The sequence below is a fragment of the Chlorocebus sabaeus genome, chromosome 16 (assembly GCF_047675955.1).
Source record: "Chlorocebus sabaeus isolate Y175 chromosome 16, mChlSab1.0.hap1, whole genome shotgun sequence".
Taxonomy (NCBI): domain Eukaryota; kingdom Metazoa; phylum Chordata; class Mammalia; order Primates; family Cercopithecidae; genus Chlorocebus; species Chlorocebus sabaeus.
This window is the reverse complement of record NC_132919.1, coordinates 18,947,469-18,974,997: the sequence shown is the minus strand read 5'-3', so window position 1 is coordinate 18,974,997 and position 27,529 is coordinate 18,947,469. Positions and strand designations below refer to the sequence as shown.

Sequence of the window (27,529 nt, the reverse complement as noted above, 5' to 3'; positions counted from 1 at the left end):
GTGAACTCCTGGCTGGCTGAGCCCTGCAGAAGTGGTCCTGGGCTCCTCCTTCCTTCAAGGCTTGACCAAGTTCTCTCTGCTTATGCCTCCATTCTGTCCTCTCGCTGGGACAGATGCTTGTTGACTGCCTGTTGACAGGATCATGGGAAGCAGTTTCTCAGAGAGGAGACAAGAGGAACAGAACCCCAAGTCCTAGTGGAAGAGCCTACAAAGGTGGCCATAACCACTTGGCCTTGGCCTGAGCCCTCTTGCAGCCACTGAATGGGGACCTCTTACATTCACTTCCTCGGATCTCTTGAATTCCAATCTCCCTCTTCCCATTTGTGCATTCCATCAGTGGATCTCATTGGTTCACCTGCTCCCACCATGAAGTCCTCTGAGGATTAAATTCTGTTTCAATAATATACTGGGAAGCTGACATTCACATACACACATTTTATTTTTCCATAAAATAAAGGATAATGTGCCCACCCATACCCTGTAAGTTTCATAGCCTAGAAGTCAGTTTCATATCCTAGAAGTCAGTTTCACAGCCTAGAAGTCTTCTGAGTAGTCAGATTTTCTGTCCCCCAGAGGGAGAACTCCTGCACCCCCAGTTCCCAGGGGACCTGGTGTTTGAGGAGCTGCATCAAGCCGCATCATCTTACAAGCCCAGGGGAGAAAGGATGTGTTTAAGAATAGAAGTTGTTCATTTTGTTTTCCTTTGCAAGATTTTGATAGAATCTAGTAGAAAGGCTGTCTGGCTTAGCTCAAAATGCAAGAAAAGGTGTTATTCTTTGGCATCTGGGCATTTCACAGAGGGCATGGGCACTCCCCCACCTAAACAGGCTTGAAAAAGGGCACACACCCAAGAGAGGTCCTCGGGGAGGCCCAGCACAGAGTGGTTCAGGATGCACAGACAGCCTCCCTGGGGCTGTGGGCCAGGAGGTGGGGAAGCCACCTTACTCGGGCTGGAGCAGACTTGGGAAGAGTCATGGGAGCAAGTTTCTCTGCTCTGGGGTCTGGGCCACAGCCTACCATGTCCCATCTCTCTGGTTCTGCCCAGTGTTCCCTCCTTCCTTTTATCCCCAGCACCTCATCAGTGCTCCCTGCTCCTGAACACCATGGTCAATCATCCTGAGGCTTCTCACGTCTGTGAAAAAACAGGTCTCTCGATCACCCAGGTGTAGACTTCCAGGATGGTGCCTGCTTAACTTTCCTACAATCCAGGGTCATCAGGGAAATGGGCCAGGTGGGGAGGGTAGAGCCTCACTTGCAGCCAGAAACCCTGGGATGTAGCCTATCTGTGACAAGGGCAGATTGGCAACCATCTGCAACCAGAAACAGGCCAGGTATTCTATCCACTGCCCCCAGATGCTGCCTCCCAGGTTCCTAGAGCCACCTTGAGTCCCAGCTCAGCCGCCACCCAGACACCGAGCATTCAACCAGGGCAGTGCAGTACATGGGGGCGCCTTGGAATCCCTGGCATCACCCTCACCCCTCTTGCCTCTCTTCTTCGTCCCCACCTCACATCTCTCCCGTCCTTCAACATCTCCTGGGGCTGTTACTCTTCCTGGAGAAGGGGCTCTCGGTCCCCTTCCAGCACCCTCTCATCCTCCTCCTTCTCCATGCAGCCCACTGTGGCAGCCAACCCAGCGCCCACACCACCCCCAACCACGGCGGCCCCTGTGGCCCCCACGGCAGCTCCAGCAGCCACCATCCCGGCCTCTGCAGCCAGTGCAGCTGCTGCCATGCCAGCACCCACTACGCCCCCTGCCAGACCCATGAGCCCAGCCCCCACAGCACCCCCCACAGCAGCCAGGTGGCCACAGAAGCGCATCGTGTAGGAGTCCATAAAGGCCTTGGCCGTGGCCTGCAGCTCAGCTTCCAGTGCCTCCAAGGTCTGATCTCTCCCCTTGCAGAGTAAGGCCACACCATGGCGGGCCAGAATGGCATCTTTCTGGGTAGAGAGGAGGTTCCGCATGGTGTCTGGCAGGACCCGCAGCGCAGAGAATATGCGCTTGGTGGCTATGTCCTGTGACAGGGAGGGGAAAAGAAGGTGCCCTGACCAGGAGCCCCAGGCATCCTCTCCCTGACCTGGACCCTGCCCGGACCACACTTGCCTCCCGAGCATGCCCCAGGGCTCACCTGCTGCCTCACGTACTCCTCGAACTCCCTCTTGGCAGCTTCCACCTTCCTCAGGTCGTGCAGCTGAGCAGCCATCTGTCCACGGGAAAACCCAGGCTGCCTCCTTCCTTCCTCCTCAGCCAGGGGCGCTGCTTGTTTCCTCATCTCCACTCCCAGGGCACACAGACCCCCACCCCGGAGGCCTCGGCACAGCCCCCACCTCCCTGCCTCTCCTGCCTCCCTGCCTCCCTGCCAGAATTCTGGATCCCCCAGGGGCTCATACCTCATCCGGAGAGGTGAAACCGGGCCCTGTCCTCCCCATCCATCCTGAGAGGTTCTGCGGAGATACCATCGCCGGGGTCAGGGAGAGCAGGGGCCCAGCCGAGTCGCCTGGGTCTCCAGGGAGTTTTCACACCTTGATTTCCTGAGCTAGCTGCTGCCCCGTGAGCAGGCGTCTGTCCCCTCTGGCCACGGCGCGCCCCTCGTTCCAGTACCCCTGGCAGCGGCTCTTAGCGTGCTGAGGGGCCGCGCTCAGCACATCTGAGACGTAGGCCCCCAGAAGGTGGCAGAAGTCATCATCTGTGTCTGAGGGAGAGATTTGCATGCTGAGAGACTGCAGGCTTTGGGAGGAGAAGGGGTGTCAGAGGCCAGGAGAGGCGGGTGCTTCGAGGGGCTCGGTTGCCCAAGGAGGGGAGCTGGGAGCAGCGCAAAAGAGGTCCAGCTCTCGGGGACACTCACCACCAGGGCTTGCATGGCCTTGGTTCATCCACCGCCTCCCTGGGGCAGGCAAGAGGCAGCAGCGGGCTCGCTTCCCTTGCAGCAGCTCCTGCACTTTGGGGTATCTGCCAGACAATCTCTGGAGGCAGCAAGAGGAGCGCTCTGAGCTAGGAGGTCCACCCTCCCATGCTTGGGTCCCTACTGGGACCCCTCCCAGCCTTCCCCACCTCTGCCCTGTCCATGGCCCCTCCACCCGATCCCCTTGCACCACTCACCTGGAAGATGTTGCCTACATGCCCCTGCCCTGCCTTGTTGGGGTGGGATGAGTCACGAACTAAGAGGTCCAGATGCTGGAAGAGAAGGGGTCCTGACACCAACAACTGGGGGTATGGGGTCTGGGACCAATGAATCCAAAGATAGGTATCTCACCTGGATGGGCACCATCCCATAATGCTTGCCCATCACCTCGGCCACGTGGACAAACATCTGGGGGTGGGACACAGACAGCGTCAGGGCTGCACCACTTTGAGGACTATGGTGCACCCCAAGCGTGTCTCCCCACCTCCCTATGCCTGCTGTAGGAGCCAGGCTTCCCGCTTCACAGCCTGGGGTTCTCCTGCCTCTCCCCAGACCAGGCATCTCATGCTTTACTCTCCACCCTCCCCCTTCAACCCTGTTCAAGTGTCATAAAACCCTAGGCCAGACCAGGAGGGCATCTAGTTCCTTCGGGTCCAGCCCCTGGCCTAGTGGGCAGGGCAGGGGTGGGGGTGACCCAACGTCAGAGGTCTCTGTACCTCCAGATAGTCCAGGTCTGTATCCTTCAGCTCCTGGGAGGTGTTGAGGATCTGGAATCAGAGAGAACATGTATGAGGGATTACAGAGGCCAGGTGACTTCACTGGGGAGGGCCCTGGTGAGTGGGGAGCTTGCAGGCAGCCTGTAGGTCTCCGAGCACGGGAGAGGCCAGTGTGGGGGCCTTGAAGGCTATAGGGCTGGGCTGGCCTCAAGGCTGGAGGCAGACCTGGAGGATATTGTGATCCATCAGGCCTTCAGCTGCCCCAGGGACCATCAGCCCACCTTTAGGAATAACCCACGTTCCCACCTTCACCAACTAGGAGCACCTTCCCCCTTCCGGGGCAGCCCCAGAACCTGTGAGGACCCCAGACACCAAAGCCTGTGAGATGCTCTGGCCTTGAGGAAACTGAGCTGGAGAAGGGTGTGTGGAGTGGGGATGCCAACATCAGTGTCCCTCATCACCTGGTAGGAGCTCAGCATCGTGGTGAGAGCACAGAGCTTGATCCTTGTTTCCCTGCTCAGCTCAGGGCTCATGGCATCCCCCGTATCCACCAGGAACACCGCCACCTATGCAGGGGGTAGGGGAAGACCCAAGGGGCCAGGCCTGCCTTGTTCTCCCACATTCTTCCCAATCCTGCCCCGTCCCATCCCCATCTATCCTCACCCCAGAGATGCCCTTCTTGATTCCCCTTCCCATCCCTGACCTCCTTCTGCCACTTCCCCCCTCACCTTCTTCCCTTCTTTCCCCAGCAAGAAGGGGTGGCTCCACATCCATATGCCCCTGGCAAGGCCATTGGCACCCCACCTACACCCTTGCAAGGACGCTTCTCCTCCTCTCGGCCAGCCGCCCTCACCAGACTCCTGCAGGGGAGAGAAGGGAGAGCATCAGTTGGTCGATTCCTTGTCCCCACAGACCAGAATAACAGATCCAGCTTCCCCCAAGCAGGGATTCCCATCCTTGCTCCCCGCCCCCCTCCTGCTCCGCCCTGCCCTCACCAGGCCCGGCAAGCCCTGAAGCAAGTGGTTGAGGAGGAAGGACTTCCCTGAGTGCTGCTCCCCCAGGACAGCGAGGAGGCAGACCGGGGTGTCCCTGGCCAGGGGGTGCTTCAGGCAGCGGTTGATGGCCCCCATCCTAAGGATGAGGCCCCCAGACGCATTGACGCGAACCAGCAGCAGCGGCTCCGCCCTCACAGGACAGGTCTCCTGGGCCAGGAGAAGAAAGGGGCCCCTGAGCATCCACCAGCTCCTGACCCGGGAGTGTGTCCAGCCTGGAGCTCTGGGTGCTGTCCTGATGTTCTAGAATAGGGCCAAAGCCACCCCCTCCTCTTGGGTCTGACTGATTAGGCCCAGTCCCCAGACCTGCAGCGCAGGGGGCAGCGGCCGCTGCGGCAGGAGCTTCATCTTCTCGCCCAGGCTCCGGAGGCCCCTCTTCTGCTTGCATATCTTCCGGCACTCAGGGCAGCAAGGCGGCTCACAGCCCGGGACACGGTGCGTGCTGAAGCACCGTATGCAGAAGTCGTGGCCACAGTCTAGCGAGATGGGCTCGCGCAACCTCTCCAGGCAGATGGAGCAGGTGGGGAGCTCCCGTGCCATGGGCCGGGGCCCCAGACCCAGCTCCAACTTGGGGAAAGGTGTGTGGGACCTGTGGGGCAAAACAGGCCACTGAAAAGCAGGATGTCTATTGGGGGCAGGAGGTACCGGCCAGGGTTGTGGTGGAAGACTGATGGCTTGGGAGTGGAGTACCCTTTGTGCCAACCCAGTTTCCATTGGTGCCTCCATGGAAAGGCGGAGCTGCTTCCAGAGAGGCCAAGCTCTGCCAGTTCCTCACTGACGTGTGTCCTAGGACCTGGGGGCCTCAGAGTGGGGGCAGCAGAGCAGTGATGAGAGCGTCTGAGAGGGAGAAAGTCTGGGTAGAAGGGACTCCACCACATCCCAGCCATGCAAATGTGAGCAAGTTCCTTCCCCTCTCTGGGCCCCAATTTCCTAACTGTCCCAATGGAAAGGATAGCAATACCCCTCATGGGGCCGTTGGGGTGACCATCCGAGAGGAGGCGTGTGCAGCTGTCTGCACAGTGCCTGGTGCAAATGCTTGGGAAGAGCCTCTCCCGGCTTTCTGCAGGGGGCTGCTTCTATGAGGTGCTGACTTCAGCCAGGCCCCCAGGCATGATGCCCTCCACAATACCATGCTGCAGGGACAGTGAGGAGAAGGCAGCAGCCTGTGCTGCAGTTGGGCAGATGGCTCTGGATCTTAGAAGATTCCTTCCGCTCTCTGCTCTGAGCTGGCATCTGCCTCCCTGCAGCACCCACCTGCTTCTTCCTGTCCCTCCCTCCACAGCCTGGTGGATCCAGCCTCAGGCGGACAGCCCTCCTGGCTGGGCGGCCGGGCTCTGTGTTCCGGGACCGGCCATTTCAACTGAACTGCCTGGTCTCACTGCACCCATCCCAGCCTGGAAGGCCCCGCTACATACCAACTGTTGCCGCTGTTTCCCATGAAGCTCTGTTTCCTCTCCTTGGAGAAAAAAATAATAATAATAAGATTTAGAACAGAATCCAGACTTCTATCTTCATCCTGGGTTTCCAGGGACTCCTCATGCTCCCCCACCCCGCCCATCACCCACCCCAAGAGGGCTCTTCCCACCCCACTCTCTTTCCCGATCTTAGGACGGAAGACTTGCCCGTTTGCCAAGCCGATGACAAAAGGAAGTGACTGACAAGGCGGGCCTCGGCATGGGAGGCTGGGATGGGGAGAGGGTCCGGATGCAGAGGGGGAGGCCCCGAGACCTTCAACCAGAGGTAAGGATGCCTTTTCTCCCGGAAAGGCTAGCGGGCTGCGGCAGGTGGAAGGTGAGGTTGGGGGATGGTCTCCCCGAGGAGCTGACTCCCGGGCAGAGCTGGAAAAGAAATGTGACAGCCGGGAAAGAGGAGGCTGCTGCTGGACTCACCCCAGGGGGAGGAGACAGGGCTGCGGGTAGCAGGGCTCCGAGGAGGGAGGGATGGAGCCCGGCTCAGAATCCCTGGCAGAGGCTGGGATGCAGGCAAGCCGAGGTGGTGAGTCGCCATGGAGACAGAAGGGAAAGATAAGGACAGGGAGGGGGAGGGGGACAGAGAGGGAGAAGGCATGCAGTGCACCCACAAACATGGAGGCGCCCTTCGGCGGAACCACGGGCCAGCACTGCCTCTACTGGGCCAGCTGAGGTCTCCCCAGGGCCACAGGACAGGGTGGGCAAAGAGAAGAGGTGTGGGAAACAGGAGAGGGTATGACCAGAGCTGACCCAGAAACAAGGAGTTATTCATCCATTCATTCAATGAACAGTTACTGAGCACCCACTATGTACAGAGCCCCCGAATGCCACCCTACTTCACGTGGCCCTGCACATGCCCCTGCCCTCCCTCAGGTTTATGTCACTGATGCCCAACCCAGCTGCAGCCTTCTTCAGCACCCATGGGCCCTCCATGTCCTCTGGTGTATTTCCCTCCCAGTGGCTTTCACCCTGCCTCAAACTTCAGCAGGGTGAAATCTATCAAAACTATAAGCCACCTCTGGATCTTCTAATGGCCTCTTGACTGGGCTCCTTGACTCCCTTCCACTCCCCAGTGCACAGCCAGCATAGACTCCCCCAGCACAGATGACCTCACACTGCTCAAACACCTTCAGTGGCTCCCTACTACCATCAGATCAAAATCTAAACTCTTCAGCCTGCTGTCTGGGCTGAACCTTCCTTCTACTCTTCTCTCTCGCCCCACTCTTCCCTGCCCCTGCACCCTGGCTTGGTTGCGCTGTTCCTTCTCATCCCTCCTGGGACACCCTCCCAGGCCCAGCGCAGGTGCTGTGGCCTCCCTAGAGCCTCCTTCCCTCACCCCTCCCAACTAGACGCAGTCTTGTTCTCAGGCAGTTCGGGGCTGGGGACGTCTGATATGTGATAAGCTTGGGGCAGCCCAGGCTTCAGAGCCAGGCAGATCCGGGCTTGATTCCCGGCTCAGGGGCTCTGGGATTCCAGTGCACCTCTCTGTGCTCTGAGGAGCCACCATTACCTACCTAAAGCCACTAGTCCAGGCAGCGGAGTCATTTGTACATCTTAGGAGCTAGGATGCGGAAGGGTTGGGGTGAGGTGGGATTCAGAACCTAGAAAAGTTCAGCAGAGACCACCTTCAGCAGGTGGAGACACCCCTGAAGCTGGGGCTGGATCTTGTTCATTTTGGTGTCTGGAGGACCTGAGACTGTGGGCTGAATCAATCAGATTCAGAGAAGCAATGCCATAGACTATATCTCCTCCTGCCCCAGGTGGTACAAGCCCCTGTGTGTTGGCAGCAAAGCCTCACACTCAGGGGATGAGGAAGCAAGCCTGAGCCGTGCCACAGCTCTGCCTTCAGGGCAGAAGGGAGGGTTTTCTCAAGCCCTGTAGCCTTTCATCCCTGCAGGAGAGAAAGCGTGGGCGCTAGACTCAGATTCAAGCTCTAAACCTGCCTCCATCCCAGCATGAAATGCTGGTGAGTCATTGCCCTCTCTGAGCTTCCATTTGCTCATCACCAGGCAAAGATGTGAGGAAGCAGATGGGACAATCAGTCTTCACTTAACGATACTTACTGAGCACCAGGCACTGTGTCTCACACTGGGGTACAGCTGGAAACAAGAGAGACAAAGCTCTGTCCTCCCTAAGATCCCAACCGGACAATGAAAAGGCATTGCTATGATCTGGGTGAGAACCTGGATGCGGGCAGGGTGAGGAGGGGTGTCAGGCTGTCCTGATAAGCAAGGAGGTAGAAAAAGGCTGTCCACACAGGGCAAACCACATGTACAGGGCCCAGAGGGGAGGGGACACAGAACCCATTCTGGGGAATGAAGGAGGTCTGGTTAGCCTGGCAGGAATATTTGATGCTAAGATGGGTGCACCAAGGTGAAGGGTAGAGCAGGCCTGGGTCATGCAGGCCCTCAGGGGCCAAAAGGGGGGATGGGGACTTCACCAGTCAGTGTCCCAGGAGGGATCCTGCAAGGCAAACATGTATGGTAGAAGCCTCACTCTTAGGGCTGGCTATATAATTTTATTTATTATCATTATTATTATTATTTTTTTTTTTTTTTGAGATGGAGTTTCGCTCTTGCCCAGGCTGGAGTGCAATGGCGTGATCAGTTCACTGCAACCTCTGCCTCCTGGATTCAAGCGATTCTCCTGCCTCAGCCTCCTGAGTAGCTGGGATTATAGGCATGTACCATGATGTCCGGCTAATTTTTGTATTTTTAGTAGAGACGGGGTTTCTTTATGTTAGTCAGAAATTCCCGACCTGAGGTGCTCTGCCTGCCTCCGTCTCCCAAAGTGCTGGGATTACAGGCCTCAGCCACCACGCCTGTGGCCAGTTTTTTTTTTTTTTTTTTTTTTTTTTGAGACAGGGTCTTACTCTGTCACCCAGGCTGGAGTACAGTGGTGTGATCTCAGCTCACTGTAGCCTCCACCTCCTGGGTTCAAGCAATTCTCCAGACTCAGCCTCTCCAGTAGCTGGGACCACAGGTGCACACCACCATGCCCAGATACTTTTTGTATTTTTTAGTAGAGATGGGGTTTTGTCATGTTACCCAGGCTGTTCTTAAACTCCTGAGCTCAAAGTGATCTGCCTACCTCGGCCTCCCAAAGTCCTGGGATTCCAGGCATAAGCCACAGTGCCTGGCCAGGCTAGTTATACAATTTGTGGATTTGGTGAAAAACGTAACTGCAAAGTCCCCACCAGAGGCAAGAAAGTCCACTGCCTCTTCTCACAGCACACTGCCTCCACCCATGGCCAATAGGCAGCCCCTCCAGATTGCCATAGTCATTTTAGGACACGCTCAATATCTGGACTGGGGGTCATGGAGAAGCCTATGCTAAGTTTCAGCCCGGGGAGGGGAAAGCCACCACTTTGTCACACCCTAAGATGCCAGGGGCCAATCCAGCAGTCCCCAGTCCTCCTTGAGCCCACATTCAGGCTTCCAGATGGAGGGGGGCAGCCATGGTGGGGCAGAGGTGGGGACACCGGGAGCCTGGGAGTGGGCAGCCGAGAGCCTGTGCTGGGGAGGCAGTGGGACATGGGACACACACAAACCAGCTTCCAAATTCCCAGTGAAGGCGCTGTTTTCCCATCAGACTTCACTCACAAAGCACAAATTCAATGCTAACATGATTGTTTCAAGATGGTGGCCAGAGCACTGAAGCCCAAGCACACGGCCCTTCTGAGCTCTGGTCTTAAGTGGCTGCACTGGATGCATACCTGTGAAGCTGGCCCCGCCCACTCTGGCTGCTGTATGGACAACAGACTAGAGGGGCAAGCGGGGAGGCTGGGGGTGCTGTTGGGGAAGTCAAGGCTACAAGTGGAAATAGAGATCCACCTGGGATCATACCCAGGCACCTAAAAGAGGGCAATCCTCAAGGCACGGTACAGGCCGATCAGGTGGATAGGAGATGGGAGGAACACCAGGCTTGCTCCTGGATAAAGGATGGGCCCTGCTCCTTTGCAGCCAGAGGCCTCTGATGCTATCTAGGGCTCCAAGGGGAACCCCTGGCCCAGGGAGGCCAGCTGTAGTGGTCATGGGTCCATGTCTATGGGCAGCCCCGCTTTATCCATTATGCTCCACGAGTCTCTGAGTCTACGGTCTATAAGAATGTTTGAAACCTAATGGAAAAATGAGGGTCTCCAAACCACAAAAAGAAAATTTCAAAATCAAAAGTAACACCCACTTAGTTTAATGTCCCAGTACCCCTTACATGATGTTAGCTGGTAAACCCAGCTTGAGTTATCATCTGTAAAGTCAGATTCAAGTCATGAATGCACTGATTCAACACATGTTTACTGAGCACCTACTAAGTGCTGAGCACAGTGCTAGGTTCTGAGAAGTCAGGGTGACCAAAACAGAGAAAGTAATGGCAGTAAAGTGTTGAGACATCAACCAGGCATGGTGGCTCACACCTGTAATCTCAGCACTTTGAAAGGCCGAGGTGGGTGGATCGCTTCAGCTCAGGAGTTCGAGACCAGTCTGGGCAACATGGTGAAACCCTGTCTCTCTACACACATACACACACACACACACACACACGCACACACACACAATCAGCCAGGCATGGTGGTGCACAGCTACTCAGGAGGCTCAAATGGGAGGATCACTTGAGCCTAGGAAGTGGAGGTTGCAGTGAGCCAAGATTGTGCCACTGTACCCAGTCTGGGTGACAGAGTGAGACCTTGTCTCAAAAAAAAAAAAAAAAAAAAAGTGTTCAGACACCAAGATAAATAGTGTGTCTTATCAAAAGATGATCCTATCCTTTGAAAAATATTCATGGCAAAAAACTTCAACTCAACCTGGGCTGTGGATGCCCCATGTTTTAATGTGTTTGCTCTGATTAGAGAGAGTCCTTCAGACAGTCAAAGGGCCCAGTGCCTGCAAAGTTCTTGAGCCTGGCAGCTGAGGCCCTCATTGGAGGATGATTACCCCACATGGACTGCAGTGAACCTGAAAAGGAATGGAAGAAACTCCACTCTGCCTAGTTGCTTGCTTTCTAACTATGGTGAGGCTACCACTCAGGTTTCCCATGGTGGCCCTAAGTGGCCTCTGACCTTCCCCAGGGACTCAATGGGACAGGAAGAGCCACACTGAGCCAGGCCTGGTCCTGCAAGGTGGACAGGCCCTCAAGGTGCTGTTGGGGGCTGAGCAGTGACTTGAATGAGAGTGGAGTCCACAGAGAGGGTTGGGGTGGAGGGGAAGTCCTGGGTTTCAGGGGTGGAGCTTGAGCTGTGGGAGGGAGTAAACCGCAGGCCCTAGAGACAGACTTATTTCTCATTTCACCTGTTGTCCATTCATTCACCAACAAATATTGGCCGAGTTGGTGTGAGGTGCTTCTACCCAGCAAAGAAATGCCAGGAATAGGGCCATAACTCACCCAGACAGGATCACTACCTTCAAGACCTTGCACAGACTCAAGGAGTATGGACCTGGGAGTCCCAACGCCCACTGGGCTGGTCCTGCACCATCAACTAGCTCCATGCCGTCCACCCTGTCAGACCTCTGCCCAAATCCAGCCCTTGGCCTCCAGATCCTGAAGCTGAAAGCTCCCAGCACCTGCTCTCCCTCTGCCTCTTCCATCCCTGTGAACCAGGCTCCTGGTGGCCCAGCTCAGGCTGCTGACCTGACTTCCTGACCTCTGGCTCTAGCTTCCAGGCTGGGAGTTGGAGTGGAGGTGGACTCATTTTTTGAATAACCAGCCTCAGGAATCAAAAATACAGTTTTCCAGACTGGGACCCTGTTTGGGGAGGTTTCTGAGTCCCTTGATGTGGGCAAGAGCCAGCTTCACACACGAACACACATGCACACACACATGCATGCATGCACACACCTGGTGAGCCCTCCCCCAACATACCCTTCCATGTAAATCCTCACACATACCATATACATATGGTCAAAATATTCCATGTATCCCACACTCTGCTCACACACTGTGCCACATGCACATCCATGACTCCACATTGCCTGATACAGACCCACAGTGCTCGCACACACACACAAACACATGTACGCAGTTACATCCTCACAACTGCACTTGCACATCCACATCCATTCACATGCTCACTCCTTCATACTCACACACAAATATGTGTGTACCTTCAGGCCTCATGCTCATGCACATTTACACACGGGCTCACTCTTACTGCCTTACATGCACAGGCACACATCATACATCCTTACCCAACAGGTGCTGTTCCAAGCACTTTATGTGATAAACTCACCCCGAGTAACACAATCTATGAGGGAGGTACTATATCACTTCCATTGTATAGATGAGAGAACTGAAGCACAGAGAGGTTAAGCCACTTGTCTAACACCACACAGCTATTAATGGCAGAGCTGGAATCCAAACCCAAGCCATCAGGCTCCCCAGTCCAAGCTCTTAGCCACTACATTCCATGGTCTCTTTGGTGGCAGAAATAAAGTTAGTTATTACAATAAGCCTTAGAAAGAGTTTGTAGTTTTGCTGTGTCTCAGTTTGCAGTTACTTGCCTCAGAGGGGGATAAAAATCAGTCCGGCCTCTGTCTATGCAGAATATTGGAAACAGACAACTGAGTTCTGACTGGTTCTAACCCCAGCTTGCTGTGTGACCTTGGGCAAGGCCCTGATCTTCTCTGGGCCTGTTTCCTGATGTGTAAATGTTGGAGAGAGGGGCAATGAGATCAGAGGTCCCTTTGGGTGGAATGCCCCCAGTCCTCTCCCACCTCTTAGCCTGGAAGCTGGCCTTCATGAAGCCTGGCATTGTGGGCACTGCCCTGGTAAGCACTGGGTCTTAGCCCGTTTCTGCTGCAATAACACAATACCATAGACTGGGTAATTTATAATGAGCAGAAATGTATACATACCGAAATGTATTTATAATGAGCAGAAAGGTTCTGGAGGTGGGGAAGTCTAAGAACAAAAGGTTACATCTGACGAGGGTCTTATTGTTGTGTCATCACATGGCAGAAACCATCACAGAGACAAGAGAGAGAGGAAAGGAGACCAAACTCATCCTTTTATAAAGGAACCCATTCCCGAGGTGATAGCATTAATCCATTCCTGAGGTGACTTTTAACCACCTCTTAAAGGTCCTATTTCTCAAACCATTGCACTGGGGACTACGTTTCCAGCACTTGAACTTTGGGGGACATGGTCACCATCTTGTTCATCTACCCACTCACCCATCCATGCATTCATTCATTCTCTATTCCTCCAACCATTGATCCACGCATGCACTGATTATCTACCTATTTATCCATCCACTCAATCACCCATGCACTCATTATCCATCCATTAATTCATCTATGTATCCACCATTCATTTCTCTTTCTATCTTTTTTTTTTTTTTTTTTTTTGAGACAGAGTCTTGCTCTATCACCCAGGCAGGAGTGCAGTAGCACAATCTTGGCTCACTGCAATCTCCATCTCCTGAGTTCAGGCAATTCTCCTGCCTTAGCCTCCTGAGTACCTGGGATTACAAGTGTGCGCCATCACACCCGGCTAATTGTTTTGTATTTTCAGTAGAGACTTTTGTATTTTTAGTAGAGACGGGTTTTCACATGTTGGCCAGGCTGGTCTTGAACTTCTGACCTCAAGTGATCTGCCCACCTCGGCCTCCCAAAGTGCTGGGATGACAGGCATGAGCCACCACACCTGACCTCATTTCTTATATTCTTTCATCCATCCATTCTCCAACTACCAATCCATACATGGACACATGTATGATTTGCTCCATCCATCCACCCAGACATGTACACATCTTTTCATCCATCACTCCTCCACCATCTGTGTATCTACTCATCCACCATCTACTCTTACTCTTATCCATCCATGCATGGATTCATCCATCTGTCCATGTTACAAACATTTATTGAGCAATACACCAGACATCATACTAGGCTCTGGGAGTAGACTGATGAGCCTTCAGGGTGCTTCCAGTCTACTGGGGAGACAGAAAGGTCAATAAACAAGTACTGGGTGATGAGTTCTCTGATTAGGTAGAGTGAGGGGAGACGCACAAGGCACAAGCAAAGGCACCTTGCTCAGACCTGGGCACTTAGGAAGGCTTCTCACACAGGCTGCATCTGAAGGATGAATATGAGGCGGCCAGACAAAGGAATGGGGACAGGCAAACAACATGTGCGGCAGAGAGACCAGCTCATGCAACGACCCAGAGCTGCAAGATAAACAGCTCACCTGGAGTGTAGCATGTGAAGTGAGGAGAGGTAAGGGTGATGGGCCAATCACAGAGAGGTGTGTAAGCCCTCCCCTTGGTGTCATCCGTTAGTCCATGCCCGTATATTGCTTTCTTGCAGGGCTTGGGACACCTCCTGTCCTGCTGAACCAATGGCCTCTGGGTGCTGCTGGCTGCGGTGAGCTGGTGTCCATGCCAATATGGCTGCCTTCCCCATCTGGGTCCTGACCCTGGCCCCAAGGTGCAGCAGCATGTGCTCCCTGTGGCTGCCCTCCTCCTGTCCCCCAGGCCCAGTGGCCCTCCTTGCTCTCACCAAGGTTGTGTCTGTGCCAGGTCCCCTTGTGTGAGCATCAGAGGCCAGGCCTTCCCATCAGCAGCTGGAAGGAAGTCAGAGCTCCCCAGCTTTACTTTTGAAGCTCCCCACCATCAATCTGGTACTAGGCATCCTGAAACAATTAATAATAGTACAATTATGCAACATTTGCTTAGCAATTTAGGGTTCACAATGTGTTGTCATGCGCCCTACTACCTCAACTGATTCTCATAATACAGTGACTATTAGCCCTGCTTTCTGAATGAGGAAACTGAGGCTTAGAGAGCTAAGGAAACCTTCCAATGACAGCCCTGGAAGAAATAAAATGCCCTGACTCCCAATCCTGGGCCGTCCCCTCGTTTCTGACCTGCTGTGTGCTGTGGTCTCCCAACATTCACACCTCCACACCTTTGACCCAGCCACTCTCCTTGCCTGGAATGCCCTTGCCAGTCTCTGCCTGCCTACCTGAAACCCATCACCCGGGCCCAGGTTGGCTCAGAATTTCTACAGGGAACCCTTCCACATCCTTCTCTCTCGTCCCCTTTGCTCTTCAAACTTATGAAATGCCTCCTATAAACCAAGCATGTACCAAGAGTGATGCCGGATGCAGAGACTACAACAAATAACAAGATGTGGTCTGTTAAATAAGATTTGTAGGAGGCTTATTGGTCTGGATTGAGCTCCTGGATAAGCTCCAACAGACCAAATCAAAATGGATTCACTCATGCTGAAGTTCCATGCTACAAAGCCAAAACTAAATTGTTTATCTGATCTTCCAAGAAATCAGGACACAGAGAGATAATAGCCAAATCCCCAAACAGGCCACTTTTAGCCAGCATGACAGGAAGTCCCCTCTGCTTTAACCTTTACAAGGAAAGCAACTTTGAAATCAGTCTGCTTTTTGTTCTGTCTGCTTCCTTCAGCCCTTTCTGCCTATAAAGCCAATCTCCTCTGTTCAGCTCGTCAAATGATCATTCTATTTTATAAGAATGAGGTGTTGCCCAATTCTAAAATTTCAAATAAAAGCCAATTAGATGTTTAAACTAAATTTATTGTCATTTTGTCTTTTGACAGGTCCCTGCCCCGAGGAGCTCAAAGACTATGTGCAAACAAGGAAGCAGCTGCCTCGCAGCACGGCCCCTGCTGTAGAGAAGCTGCCCGGGGAAATGTGGGAGCCCGGAGGAAGCCCCTCACTCAGACTTGGGAGTCAGCAAGGCTCAGTCTTGCAGGATTAAGGGAGTTAGCAGGGTAAACGTTGTTGGGGTCTGGGACTGCAGACACAGGGCACAGCACATGCAAAGGCCTGGCAGTGAGTTGGCAGGGCAGGTTCAGTGTGGTTGCAGCTGGAGCACAGGGTGAGGGCTGGCAAGAAGGAAGGATAGAGGCAGGGTGAGGGGACCAAGGTCAGTCAGTAGGGAACAGATAGATGATGGAGGGCGATGTGACAGATTTTTGGCTTTTCACTGCATGTCAGTGGAGCCATAAACTATTTTAAGCAGGGATACATGTGAACAGATTTGTGTTCTTGAACCATTACTCTGAGCATCCACTGGAACAGACTGGAGGAGACACCTTGCTACTTTCAACAGCCACTTTGCATTAGGCGCCTTTGAGTACTGACCACATCCTCCAGCTAGGCCTCTAGGGATAGACATCTAGAGCATTGCTAACATTTTGCTATAACAAATAGCATTGCAGCACATATTACTATTCTTACCCCGTTTCCACTTGGGTAAGAATAATTTAACGATATCTTTTGAACACAGAGCAAAATCATACATATTGGTCTTTGCCAATTTTGGCTATAAATGTTAAAGGATGATTTTTATCTTTTATTCAGGGAGTTTTTGGGTTATCTATCTGCCATGTCAAAAACAGTTTTATTTTATTTTATCTTTTTGAGATGGAGTCTTGCTCTGTCGCCAGGCTGGAGTGCAGTGGCACCATCTTGACTTACTGCAACCTCCGACTCCCGGGTTCAAGCAATTCTCCTGCGTCAGCCTCCCGAGTAGCTGGGATTACAGGTGCCTGCCACCAAGCCCAGCTAATTTTTAGTAAAGATGGGGTTTCACCATGTTGGCCAGGCTGGCCTTGAACTCCTGAAGTCAGGTGATCCACCGACATTGGCCTCCCAAAGTGCTGGAATTACAGGCGTGAGCCACCGTGCCCAGCCTTGTAGAATTTTCAGATGCTCATCGAGCAGTAGGCACGGTAGAGATATCAGAAAGGGGAGAAAGAAGCTGAGGGTGAGGAAGGAGGGGCAGGAGGCACCTGGAGACTGGAGCCCTATCTTTTTAACCCTCACAACCCTTGAGGTGGGTATAAGTCCCCCACTACCCCGCACACGCACAATTTTACAGATGAGAAAACAGAGACTTAGAGAAGTTAAATTACTTCCCCAAACCTCATACCATTATCTCATTTGAAGCTTCAACAGTGAAAACAGTCAGGCCTGGGGTAGCCCAACAAACATTTGCTAGATTTATTGACAAAAGTGGGAAAGATGAAATTCAAATATGGGCTGCCTCTCCAGAGTTATGAAGCATGGGGCACAAGAGGTGGGGTGGGGGTGGGAGGGTGAGGACAGGAAGGTGGGCTTCAGAGGCAGGGTGGAAGCAGGACGTACAAGTTTGGAGGCACTAGCTGATGGGACAACAGGGGAGAAGGAAGTGACAAGAGTCAAGTTAGAAGACACCTTGAGCACCCTTCTGGATATCCACACTGGCGAGCAGTCCCTGGCTGCTGGCAGCCAACCTACCATTATGCACCATCTCCTCTCCTCCAAGTCAGAATCGAGACCAGGCCCCAGACCCCTCTCCTCCGCTGTACTACCCCCATTCCAACTTGCATACTGCCCATTAGGATCCTGGGACTGGAGTATCCAGGCAGTCAGCCAGGAAGTTGACAGATGTGGCCAGCTGGCCCCTGTGGAGCTTCCCCCCACAGACTATGCCCAACTGGATCCAGGCCCCACAGACCCCTCTGGAGTGACAGACAGCCCCTTGCAGCTGGTTTGATAGGCAGAAGGCCAGTGTGAATAGAGCCAGAGGCCCGCTGCAGTCCAGGCCTCTGCATGTAAGCCTCTGGTGGCCCGCTGACCTACGCCATCCTTCAACCTGACTGGCAAGGTTATGTGTATCCTGGGCAGCACCCAGGCTTTGGCACCAAACAGGCCTTGGTTCAAATACTGGTTCCACTTAACTCACTAGGCAGAGTCACTTTTCTCACTCAAACTCAGTTTCCTCAGCAGTAAACCTCAGCAGTAAAACTGAAGATATAATTACCCCCATGTAGGGTCAGTGCAGAAAGCTTGGTGAACAGTAGGCACTCAATAAATGCTAGTCTGCTTTTGTTTTTTGAGATGGAGTCTCGCTCTGTTGCCAGGCTGGAGTGCAGTGGCACCATCTTGGCTCACTGCAACCTCCGACTCCGTGGTTCAAGTGATTCTCCTGCCTCAGCCTCCCAAGTAGCTGGGATTACAGGCACACACCATCATACCCAGCTAATTTTTGTATTTTTAGTAGAGACGGGGTTTCACCATGTTGGCTAGGATGGTCTCAAACTCCTGACCTCGTGATCTGCCCGCCTCGGCCTCCCAAAGTGTTGGGATTACAAGGCATGAGCCACTGCGCCCGGCCAATGCTAGCCTGTTAATCAGCCTTGGAAGCAAGTCTGGGTCACTTACCTCAGTGTGCCCAGATCTCCCCAGGCATCAGCCCTGCCTCAACTTGGATCTCAGACCAACCCCCCCAAGGCCTCTCCTCTTTTTTTTTTTTGTCAAAGGAAAATCCAAGAGATTCTTACAGAAGGACTTTTTACACAGTAGGCCTGAGGACAGATATCCAACAGATAGAGAAGTACAGTTTTCCATTAGTTTATTACAATGATAATAATGATTATGTCTATTTACTGGGCTCCTACTATATGCTGAGTCCTTCTAACAACAGAATCTCCGATCCTTCCCACATTTCTCTAAAGGTGAAAATATTGGCTCCATTTTACAGATGAGGAAACTGAGGCTATCCAAGTGACCTGCAGCCAAGCCTATCTCATATCTAGTCTCTAGCATTTGTTTCTCTCTTTCTTTCTCTTGCAGACACACAGTGTTTCTTCTTCCTCTCTCTCTAACCCCATTTGCTCTCCCCATCACAACACCATAATCCAGGGCCACGCAGAGCAAAGCAGCCACAGCAGTCATGTCCTTAGCAATCCATAATACAGCATGTTTGCTGACAAAATGAATGTGGAGTACAGTTAGGCAACAGGAAATTAACACCTGACCCCAGAGGTCAGGAAAGAGGGCGTACAAAAGCTGAAATGTGCTTCTGCTTCCTGACACTGAGTCTGATGCCAGAAAGAGCAGAGGTTCCCCACCCACATCAGGCAGCCCTGGACTGCTTGACCCTGACTGATGACCCAGTGCCAAAGAGGAGGGAGGTGACCATGGAGCCCAGGCCACCCCACCCCACCCACAGAGGCCATCAGGGACAGATGATGGTGTCTGAGAACACTCAGGCCATCAGTCCCTCCCCTGCCTCCCACCAATCCATTTTCCACCTGGCAGTCAGCCCGATTTTTTTAAGATGCAAATAAAAATGTGTCCCTCCTCACAGGAAGCCTGCTGTGGTGCTAGGAATCTGGGTGGTAGTTCCCAGGTACACGTTTGGAAAGACTGGTCTGCGTCACTCTATGTAACTTATGCCTCATAATTCTTTTTAAGGAACTTCCACTTGTGGGAAGATGGAGTAGATATATTTTTTCCTATACTTCCTGCTAAGTACAACTAAAAACCTGGGACATCACATACAAGACAGACATGGGAAGACTCTGAGAGGTGGAGAAAAGAAGGCAAGCGGGCCAGGGACCTCAGGACTGAGGATGGTGGTGACTCTCCTGGGCTTTCTTTTTGTTTCATTATCCCAGAATGGGTACTGGAGAAGCTGGCAATCTGGAAATGCCAACAGCCACTACAAAAAAAAAAAAAAAAAAAAAAAACCTCAACAAAATCTGCTATCTGAAGGACCAAGAAAAGGGTGGCCTGGCAAGACAGAAAATTCCTAGGCAATAAATACCCTACTGCAGCCAAACGCCACAGGAAAGCATGCAGCCCCACCCACCCATGCCACAAAGGCTGAATGGGGAGCCTAGACCTCCCCCTCACAAAGCAGTAATGAGGGGTCCCAACATCCCTGGCTGGGTGGTATCAGAGAAGGCCAAGTAGGGAGCCAGAACTTGTATCCCAGCCATTACAGGTGCTCTCCCTGACCTTGCAGTATTAGTGGAGACCACGTGGGGAGCTGAAACTTGCACCCTGTCTAGCAGTAACAGGGAATTCCCCTCTTAAGTGTCAACAGAAGCAAAGTGAGGAACTTGGACTTCTACCCCCACCTGGTGGTACTGAGGCAGTGCCACCCCTCTCTCAGCCAGAGGGGTGTCAGAGGAGGCCAGCTAAAACAAGTTTAGGCCGGGTGTGGTGGCTCACACCTGTAATCCCAACACTTAGGGAAGTCAAGGCAGATGAATCACTTGAGGCCAGGAGTTCCAGACCAGCCTGGGCAACATGGTGAAAGCCCATCTCTACTATTAGGTTGACGCAAAAGTAACTGTGGTTTTTGCCATTAATGGCAAAGCTGCAATTACTTTTGCACCAATCTAATGAAAATACAAAAATTAGCCAGGCATGGTAGCATGCCCCTGTAGTCCCAACTACTCCAGAGGCTGAGGCAGGAGAATGGTTTGAACCCGGGAGGTGGAGGCTGCAGTGAGCTGAGATCACGCCACTGCACTCCAGCCCGGGTGACAGAGCAAGACTCTGTCTCCAACAAACAAACAAACAAAAAACAGGTTTCAATGAGACCCAGCATTTCATAACATAATACAAAACGTCCAGGTTTCAATAAAAAAGTATTAATCATATAAAGAACCAGCAAATCTCAAACTGAATGACAAAGGATAACTGATAGATGCCAACACTGAGATGACTGGGATGTCAGGATGACAAAGATTTAAAATGGCTGTAATAAAATGCTTCAATGAGCAACTGCAAACACACCTGAAACAAATGGAAACATAGACAGCCTCAGCAAAAAATAAATAAATAAATAAAAATAAAAAAAGAAAAATTAAAAAAAGGAGCTACAAAGAACCAAATGGAAATTTTAAAACCAAAAAATACAATACTCAAAATAAAAAAACCTCAGTGGATGGGCTCAAGAGCAGAATGGAGAGGACAGAGGGAACAATCAGTGAATTCCAAGACAAAACAATAGAACTACCTAATCTGACAACAGAGAGAAAAAAGACTGGAAAAAATATGAACAGACTCACGGACCTGGGCAACTATTGTACCACAAAGATCTAACATTTGTGTCACTGGAGTCCTTAAAGGAAAGAAGGAGGGTGAGGCAAAAAGAAGTACTCAAAGCATTAATGGCTGAAAACTCCCCAAATTTGACAAGAGACATAAGCCAACAACAGATTAAAAAAGTGAGCAGGCCGGGCGCGGTGGCTCACGCCTGTAATCCCAGCACTTTGGGAGGCCAAGGCAGGCGGATCACGAGGTCAGGAGATTGAGACCATCCTTTCTAACACGGTGAAACCCCGTCTCTACTAAAAATAAAAAATTAGCCGGGTGTGGTGGCGGGTGCCTGTAGTCCCGGCTACTCAGGAGGCTGAGGCAGGAGTATGGCATGAACCCAGGAGGCAGAGCTTGCAGTGAGCCGAGACTGTGCCACTGCACTCCAGCCTGGGCGACAGAGCAAGACTGTCTCAAAAAACAAAACAAAACAAAAAAAAAGGCGAGCAAATCCCAATCAGGATAACTCCCAAAAATTCATGGCAAAACACATTATAAATTTCTGAAAACTAAAAACTAAGAAAAAATATATAAAGCACCTAGACAAAAATGCTTTATTTATAGGGGGAAAGCAATTTAAATGACAACAAACATCTCTTCAAAAACCATGCAGGCCTAAAGGATGTATCGCAATATTTCTCAGGAAAAAAAAAAAAAATCTCCAGGCCCACGTGATTTCCCTGAAGAATTCTACCAAACTTTTACAGAAGAATTAACACAGGGCCAGGCTCAGTGGCTCGTGCCGATAATCCCAGAACTTTGGGAGGCTGAGGACAGAGGATCGTTTGAGCCCAGGAGGTTGAGGCTGCAGGGAGCCATGACCACACCACTGCACTCCAGTCTGGGTGACAGAGTAAGATCCTGTCTCAAAAAAAAAAAAAAAAAAAGAATTAAAACTAGTTACATACAATATCTTCCAGAAAATAGAAGGAAAGAAAAGGAAGTGCTTCCCAATTCATTACAAGTCTATTATGACCCTGTATCACAACCAAAGATGGTACTAAAAAGATAAATATCCAGACCAATATCCCTCATGAATAGGTGCAAGAATTCTTAACAAAATATTACCAAATAGAATTCAGCAATATAAAAATAATTCTACACTATGACCAAGTGTAATTTATTCTAGAAATGAAAGGTTGGTTTGACATTTGAAAATCAATCAATATAACACACCAAGTGAATAGGCTAAAGAAGAAAACCCATAGGATCATATCAATTAATGTGCAAAAAGTATTTGAAAAAATTCAACGCCTCATGAATGATAAATTGTCAGAAAAGTAGGAATACAGGGGAAATTTCTCAACTTGATAAAGAGCCTCTACAAAAAAACTACAGGTAACATTACACCTAACAGTGAAAGACTGAATTCTGGCTTTCTTTTCTTTTTTTTTTTTTTTGAGACAGGGTCTGACTCTTACCCAGGCTGGAGTGTGGTGGTGCAATCACAGTTCACTGCAGCCTCCACCTCCTGGATAAAGTGATCCTCCCACCTTGGCCTCCCAAAGTATTGGGATGACAGGCATTAGCCACCACACCTAGCCTTGGATGCTTTCTTGCTAAAATCAGGAACTAGGCAATGATATCTGCTCTCATCATTCTTATTCAACATAGGATTAGAAATTCTAGCCAGTGCAATAAGAACAGAAAAGGAGATAACAGATACACAGATAGGAAAGGATGAAATAAACTTCCCCCTATTTGCAGATGACCTAATTATCTATGTAGAAAATCCTAAGGAATCTACAAAAAGAAGGGGGAAAAAAAGAACTTGACTTCTATAAATATTAACTTAAAGTGGATCACCAACTTAAATGTAAAATTATAAAACTAGAAAAAAATAGAAGATCTTTGGGACCTAGGACTAGGCAAAAAGTTGCTAGATATAACACCAAAAACGCAAAGTTGATTAATTCAACTTAATCAAAATTTAAAATGTTTGCTCTATAAAAGACTGGCCCTGTTAAGAGGATAAAAAGACAAACCACAGAATGGGTAAAAATATTTGCAAACCACATAGCTGACAACGCACTAGTATCTAAAATACACAAAGGTCTCTCAAAACTCCAGCAGAAAAAAGCAAATGGTCCAATTAGAACATGGATGTGGGGAGTAGGTGCAGTGGCTCATGCCTGTAATCCCAGCACATTGGGAGGCTGAGGTCAGAGGATTGCTTGAGTCCAGGAGTTAGAGAGCAGCCTGGGCAACATGGCAAAACCACGTCTCTAAAAAAAATACAAAAATCAGCCAAGCGTGGTGGCGCATGCCTGTAGTCCCAGCTACTTAGGAAGCTGAGGTGGGAGGATGGCCTGAACCTAGGAGGTTGAGGCTGTAGTGAACTGAGGTTGCACCATTACACCCAGCCTGGGTGACAGAGCAAGCCCCGGTCTCAAAAAAAAAAAAGAACATGGGAAAAGACATGAACATATTTTTCACTGAAAAAGATATACAGATGGCAAACAAGCACATGAAAAGATGTTCAACATCATTTGCTATTAAATGATTCAAATTAAAATCACAAGATATCATTACATAGCTATAAGACTAGCTAAAGTAAAAAATAACGACAATACTAAATTCTGGCAAGGATATGGAACAGCAATCATTCATTGCTGGTAGGAATACAAAATGGTACAGACACTTTGGAAGATAGTTTAGCCGTTTTTTTATAAAACTAAACAAAGTCTTAACCATATGACCCAGCAATCATGCTCCTTGTTATTTACCCGAGTTGAAAATGTACGTCCACACAAAACCTGCACACAGATGTTTATAGTAGCTTTATTCATAATCACCCAAACTTGGAAGCAACCAAGATGTCCTTTATTAAGTGAATGGATAAATAAACTGGGGTACATCCAGACAACTGTATAGTATTCAGTGTTGAAAACAAGTGAGCTATCACACCATGAGAAAACATGGAAGAACCTTAAATGCATACCACTAAGTGAAAGAAGCCAATCTGAAAAGGCTGCAAATTATTATATGATTCCACCTATATGACATCCTGGAAAAGATAAAATTATGGAGACAATAAAAAGTTCAGTAGTTGCCAGGGGTTTAGGGGGAGGAAGAGATGGTTGGCAGAGCACAGAGGATTTTTTGGGCAATATATAACATAGGATCAATTTAAGAGATCCAATATCCAACTAATAAAATTATCACAAAGAGAACAGAGAAAATGGAGGAAAGAAATAGCCAAAGAAGTAATAGAAAATAATTTTCTCAGAACTGAGGGAAACAAACCTCCACTTGCTGGCCAGCACAATGAAAGAGAAAAGACTCAACCCCAGGACTCATCAAACACAGGGCTAGGGACTGCTGTTTCTCCATATACGGCCTCCAAGTACCCCTTTTATCCCAATTATACACATGCATTTGTTTATTTAACAACAAAAAGACCTCTAATCTGTATGCTTTCTCCCCAGTTACATAGCATCTACACATCAAAGTAAAATCAGGAACCTAAGTTACATATCTCAATATACCCTAATCCCAAAGGCCCCTGGGATGAAGTTCAAATGTTTTAGCCTACATTCAACACCCTCTCCATCTCTAATCTGCCTCTTCTCTCTGCTACACCCTGAGCTCCATCAACTGATCTTGTCCCAAACTATATAAAGGTGGGGAGAGACACCAAATCCCTCCTAAAACCTTCCCCCATGTTAGAGAAATAAGATACAGTGTTCCCCACCACAACACGTCTGTGTCTGCCCTTGGACCCAGAGTTCGCCATTACCATCTCCACACTACGGCCTTCTGGACATGCCCTGTCCCAAACTTTGGCCCTACTCCTGCCGCCTTCCTGCTTCACTTTTCATAGTACTAATCATCATTTCACTTACTTTTCTTTCTCTTCCGTAGCTCCAGGAGGGCTGGAGATTCTGTCTTGTGCACGGGTGCCTACAAAGGGTTAAAGAGTGCCTGGTGCTTCGAAGATGCTTGTTATGGGATGAATCGTGTCCCCCAACATTCATACTGAAGCTGTACCATGCAGTACCTTGGAATGTGACTATATTTGGAGATACAGCCTTTAAAGAGGTAGTTAAGGTAAAATGAGGTTATAAGGATGGGCCTGATTCCAATCTGACCTCATATTCCACAGCACCCACTCAGAATACCACATCCGTGTCCTGCCAAACGATGACTGTGCGAGCCCCTGCCCTCTCTCTTCCCTCCACTTCGGGCAGCCCCAGGCTTCACCCCCCGTCTTCCAAACAGTTGTTCTCACTTTGCTGCAGCAGTGGCCTCTGGGAAAGGGCCCTTGGTTTTGGGCAGCTCAGGGAAAGTCTGTCCTTCTGGCAGACAGCCCCTCTCTCGGAGCCACTTTGCTTGGCCTGGGTTGGGGGGACCCACCATCTCTTCTCCCTAGGTGTTCTCTGCTTTGATGAGTTTCCTTCAAACCTCTCCTCAGGCTTCTCTGGCTCCGGATACAGGAGGGTAGATAAAGGAGCAGTCTAGCTGCCTGCCAGCAAGACACACAGGGAGGTGTCTGCACCTGCAGAGAGAATAGAGGTCTTGTCCTTAGCTGTTGTCTGAAACAACAGAAAAAGCTCCACTCCACAGGCTGCTGTGCTTTTAGAGGAAACCAAAGTAAGACATTGAGTCAGTCAGGGTCCTCTCAGGAAACAAAGGGTGAACTCAGCCTTTTGGGTTTTTTGTTTTGTTTTGTTTTGTTTTTCTTCAGAGAATTTAATGAAGGGACTATTTACTTGGATGTGAACATTAAGAAAACCAACATGGGTCATTGAGTCATCCTGGGACTAGCAAGGATGAGAGCCCTCATCATCCCAGCCTGAGGGGAAAGGGGAGGAAACTGGGTTACTGGAGACAGTGAGGGAGGTTGTGGCAGGAGACGTCATCAGGAGGTGGGGTGTGGAGGACAGCAGGCACAGCTACAGCCAAAACTGCAGTGCCTATCAGGACAGGAGCTGGGGAGAAATACTTCAACCTCTCTCTTCTCCCATCTCCTGTTGGTGTCTCCCATTAGTCAAACCCAGCTGGAAGCCAGAGGCCATGGAAACCCAGTGATGCCCTCCCTACAGGGCAGCCACCCGGGCACAGAGGAGGATGTGGGTGGATCAGGCAATGCAGAGAACAACCAGCACAGGCCTAACCCAGGGGCGGGAGCCACACCAACTTGAGCAAATGTCCTACCAAAATGACATCGAGGAAGCACAGGGGGTCATCCGTTTTTACTGAGCCATCTGGGTTTGACAATATTGCAGCGTACCTTACAATGACTATGACAGAGGGAGATTTTTTGTACACCTGCAGCCACTTCCCCTCCTAATCTCACACTCGTTTTCTGTATTATCATCAAGGATGCCTCTCTCCCCGAATCAGTCCAATTTCCATCAAGTAACACTCAGATTAGGACAATTTGAGTAGCATTTAATAAAAGGACTATTTGCTGAGGTGTGGGCAGGAGATGGCCTCCTATCTCTGGGCTGGTAACACCAGGGCTATCAACACCCCTAGACCTGAAGGGGGCAGAGGAAGAAGGAGTCGCCCACAGTGAGTCAGGGGCTGTTATGGAGATGGCTGCCTGGCAGGACTTGAGACTATTGGCTGAGAAACAAAGCCAGCCTGTGGGGACTCTACAAGGAGGGGAATGAATATTTCTACTTCATTCTCCTTTTCACTGAATCCTCCTAGGCTCCTCATTGGCTGGACCCAATCAGAAACCAGAGGGTGAGGCTGGCCTCCCGGGGCCCAGGGCAGTATGGAGAAAGGTGGGGAGGCAAATGAAAGGCGTCCAACTGCAACCCCCTTTCCAAGGGATGTGTAAAACAACTCAAGCAAGGCCGGTGGGATGGGTCCTCCCCACTCCTGGAATCTGGCAGACAGACAAAGCCATAGCCCTGTGCATTGAGCAGCATCAACCCGACATTGTCCCACCACAGGACCCCCACTGAGGACCTGCTTTCCAGAGCCCAGGGCAGCCTCAGCTCCCACCCACCCCTAGTCTAGACTCTCAGCAAAGCCTCCCAACAAAGTCAGAGTTAGCGTGTGTTGTTGGCAATGACAGAATCCAGACACAAACATCTTCATGCATGTGAGTTGGGGGTCTCTTTCAAAAACATTAACAAGCAGAGCAAACTGATCACTGGGAGGGCTGAGAACCAAGCTCTGGGCTTTGCAGTCCGAGACTAAGCCAGTGTCACTCAGCATTGCGCTTGCCAAGCCACCACCAACCACCCAGAGAAACTAGGACCCAGACAGCACTGGGGTCACCATCACCCCAGGAATGGATTGTTCCTGCTCCTGCTTCTCAAATCACTTTCTCCCAAAATGAAGCCCAGGACCGTGCATTTTATCAGCTAAACCAAGGCCATGCGCCTTTAATCAAACTGCAAGGAACCCTGGGAATGTGAACACCCAGCATTCTAATTAGGAGAGGAACACCCCAAACGTGGGAAGAGGTTTCCCATGCTGGGCAGCCAACAAGTAATGTCCCCTAACTGTATCTGTAGCCTCTTCAACATGTCAGAGTATTTCCTCCAGACAACATCTTAGAAGGATTACCGACTCTGGGTATGTTATT

At 50.7% G+C, this 27,529-nt stretch overlaps 2 protein-coding genes across 3 annotated transcripts in view; both read right to left on the bottom strand.

The window, feature by feature from the left end:
• Positions 1–420: 420 nt before the first annotated feature.
• RNF112 (ring finger protein 112) lies at positions 421–6,393 on the bottom strand. Its single transcript, XM_008010613.3, has 14 exons — positions 6,292–6,393; positions 6,085–6,125; positions 4,976–5,258; positions 4,613–4,819; positions 4,346–4,477; positions 4,079–4,183; positions 3,618–3,668; positions 3,253–3,309; positions 3,099–3,173; positions 2,845–2,962; positions 2,522–2,691; positions 2,390–2,443; positions 2,128–2,202; positions 421–2,014 (listed from the first exon to the last, which is right to left on the bottom strand). The coding sequence occupies exons 1-14, from the start codon at positions 6,343–6,345 to the stop codon at positions 1,544–1,546; spliced, it is 1,893 nt and encodes a 630-aa protein (XP_008008804.1). The 5' UTR covers positions 6,346–6,393; the 3' UTR covers positions 421–1,543.
• An 8-nt stretch (positions 6,394–6,401) lies between these two features.
• MAPK7 (mitogen-activated protein kinase 7) overlaps positions 6,402–27,529 on the bottom strand; it is a 33,499-nt gene continuing 12,371 nt past the window's right edge. The window contains exon 9 of one of the 2 annotated variants that reach the window (XR_012088761.1): positions 6,402–6,507. The gene's annotated coding sequence lies outside the window, so the exon portion shown is untranslated. Of the gene's footprint in view, positions 6,508–25,385; positions 25,481–27,529 lie in introns of those variants that run through there. The other variant, XR_012088762.1, reaches the window with a different exon arrangement.

Coding starts and splice junctions, on each gene's coding strand:
- RNF112 (XM_008010613.3), bottom strand. CDS start 6,345: ATGCCGAGGCCCGCCTTGTCAGTCACTTCCTTTTGTCATCGGCTTGGC. Junction 2,444..2,521: donor AGCTAGCTCAGGAAATCAAG/GTGTGAAAACTC, acceptor GTATCTCCGCAG/AACCTCTCAGGATGGATGGG. Junction 2,203..2,389: donor GTTTCACCTCTCCGGATGAG/GTATGAGCCCCT, acceptor TCCCGTGGACAG/ATGGCTGCTCAGCTGCACGA.